Source organism: Priapulus caudatus, unplaced genomic scaffold, assembly GCF_000485595.1.
Source record: "Priapulus caudatus unplaced genomic scaffold, Priapulus_caudatus-5.0.1 Scaffold2662, whole genome shotgun sequence".
Lineage (NCBI taxonomy): Eukaryota > Metazoa > Priapulida > Priapulimorpha > Priapulimorphida > Priapulidae > Priapulus > Priapulus caudatus.
Window position 1 is genome coordinate 10,306 of NW_014579723.1, and position 2,665 is coordinate 12,970.

Consider the following 2,665-nt stretch of genomic DNA (forward strand, 5'->3'; position numbering starts at 1 on the left):
ATGAGTTACGCGTAGTAAATCGTAGGTATTATAAGGCTAGTAAATGACGAATTTCCCTTGTTTATTGATGTCACACTCCTTCCCTATTATCTACTCCTGATATATATGAACCATATATCAACAGGCATCATAAAATAGTTTCAATGTGAAACATAGCTCTCAACCGAATATTATATTGAATCAATGTCGGAGATCGACGATAAAATGCCACGGAAAAAGATTGGATTTACATCTACACGTTTAAATATTTTTAACGTTGAGAATACACTGAAAACGTTTACGTTGAAACATTATTGACATTTAAACGTTAAAACAAGTTTAACAGTTCCACGTTGATTCAATTTGCAAATCCGATCCTTTTCTACGTCATTTCAACGTCGATCACCGACGTTGTTTCAAGGTTAATTGTCAGGTGGGAAGGAAAACTTAGTCCCCGTTGTTAAAAACAAAATTAATGCTATCATTAGTCTATAAACATTAACGTTTTCCCGTAGACCGTTGAAGAAATTTAGTTTTGTAAAGTTATTGGGAAATTTGCTAGGATTTTTTATTTTTCGTGACTTTACGATGGTTCTGTCAACGGTCTATGACACAAATTCTGTCATGTTAAGACTAAAATCAGCTCAAATTTAGTTTCTGACAACGGGGTAGTTTACCAGAATTCTTATAAAGATGGGATTGATATAAATGTGTGCCCCGATGCAGAACAAGTCTTTATTATAGTAAGCTAAATTAATCCGAAATTTGCTGCCATGCTGAAGAACATAAATGTGAGAGAGTAGAAAGTTTCGTGAAACTTAACAATGGAAGGGCCGCGTAACATCAGAAAGCCATGATTACCAGAGGCTCATATTTGTCGCCGAGTGTCTTCTTACTAAGAGTCACTTCGTCTTCGTAACAATACCCCTTTTCCTCTCTCAGCTTTTTTATCTTATCCCAAGTCTCAGCCTTGTCCGGATCCATCTATAATCAAAAGAAAAATTTATTCTCATTGACTATCGTAAATGTCAAATGCATAGAAGACCCGTTCAAAGTAAGGGATTAACTTTCAATAGCAAACTATGGCTTGACAGGGATCTTACGCAGTTACAGCACATTCTAGCCATGACTGAGTTACTACTCAAACTCGCAACACTATATAGAATTCAATCGTGTGTATTTAATAGATATAATAGATTAACTACTAGCCTGCTTATATTTTGTGACGATGATGTAACATGCTTCATGTCTCATTATGAACACGCGACATGAAGACTACCCAACGCAACGCACATGACACATACAGTATTGTAATACCCCATTGATATGACACAACACAGGATATTGTGCATATCTATGTATACACATTTGTGCTGCACATTTTTACTACACTATAGTAAATATTCCAGTTCACTAGTTCTTCCAAGGACACTTCACGTGGTGGATCCATTCTCGATGTATTTAATGTAATGGTTCGTTCGTCCTTTTAAGAGCTGCCAAGAGTACCAAGCCCGTACCAATGTTCTGATATATAATGTTGCACAATACTACAACGAACGAAAAAAGGCTGGTTGGACAAAAAAGCCAAATATTGCCAATTGTAATAATAAAGTAGACTAGTGTAAATTAGATGGTTACGGTGATATTTAAATTGCGTTATGAGAAGCGAATTAAAAGAATCAATGGTAGCACAATGATTTACTATCGTCAACACAAAGGCTGTATGGATTTATAACACATATAAATAATAGGGCTGTTTTTCACCCCCGATTCGTTAAAGATTCTAGATGATGACGTCATGTATTATTATGAATCAGGGCGAATTTATTTGCAATCATGCGGCTGAATACAGTGAATGTGAAGAGCACACAAATGTTAGCTGAAAGCACATTCTATGTCTAATTATTACATTCAAGAGACAGACTCCACTCATGGAATTGCCGCAAAAGCGTATTTAAACCACGCAATAGATATAAATGTGTCGGACGAACGGACGGGTGGACTAGGGAGCGGAGATAACCGAACAGACGATCGGACGGAAGGAAGGACAGACGGAAGGTTGGATGTATGTATGAATAGCTGCATTGGTGAGTGGGTGGTGTTATACTCCCTAGTGGCTGGATGTGTGTTATGGATGGAATGGTATGGAGTGGGCATAAATGAATGAATGAATAATGAATGAAGAATGGAATGAATGAATGAATTGACTTGACGATGGGATGGATGGACCCAATGGATGGGTGATGGATGATGGATGGAATGGAATGGATGGCATGGGTATGGATGGATGGAGCGATGGATGGTATGGGATGGATGGAATGGGGGTATGGTATGGATGGATGGTGATGGATGGATGGATGGATGGATGGAAATGATGGGGATGGGATGGATGGATGGATGGTGGATGGTATGGGGTTGATGGGGGGTGGTGGGGAGAGATGGATGGCATGGATGGTATGGAATGATGGATGATGGATGAATGGTGGATGGTATGGATGGATAGATGAATGCATGGCATGGCATAGATGATGGATGATAAATGGATGAATTGCTGACTGGCATGGTATGGATGGATAGGACGGATAAATGAATGGTGATAGATGGATGCAGATGGATGGCATGGCGATGCCATGGATGGATAGGATGAGATGCGATGGGATGCGATGCGCGATGGGATGCGGAATTC

General features: G+C 39.1%; 1 protein-coding gene across 1 annotated transcript in view; it reads right to left on the reverse strand.

The window, feature by feature from the left end:
• LOC106818931 (1,2-dihydroxy-3-keto-5-methylthiopentene dioxygenase 3-like) overlaps positions 1–964 on the reverse strand; it is a 3,410-nt gene extending 2,446 nt beyond the window's left edge. Inside the window, exon 1 of the mRNA XM_014823599.1 lies at positions 841–964. Coding sequence (XP_014679085.1) covers positions 841–963 — 123 coding nt within the window. The 5' untranslated portion in view covers position 964. The remainder of the gene's footprint in view (positions 1–840) is intronic.
• Positions 965–2,665: the final 1,701 nt, after the last annotated feature.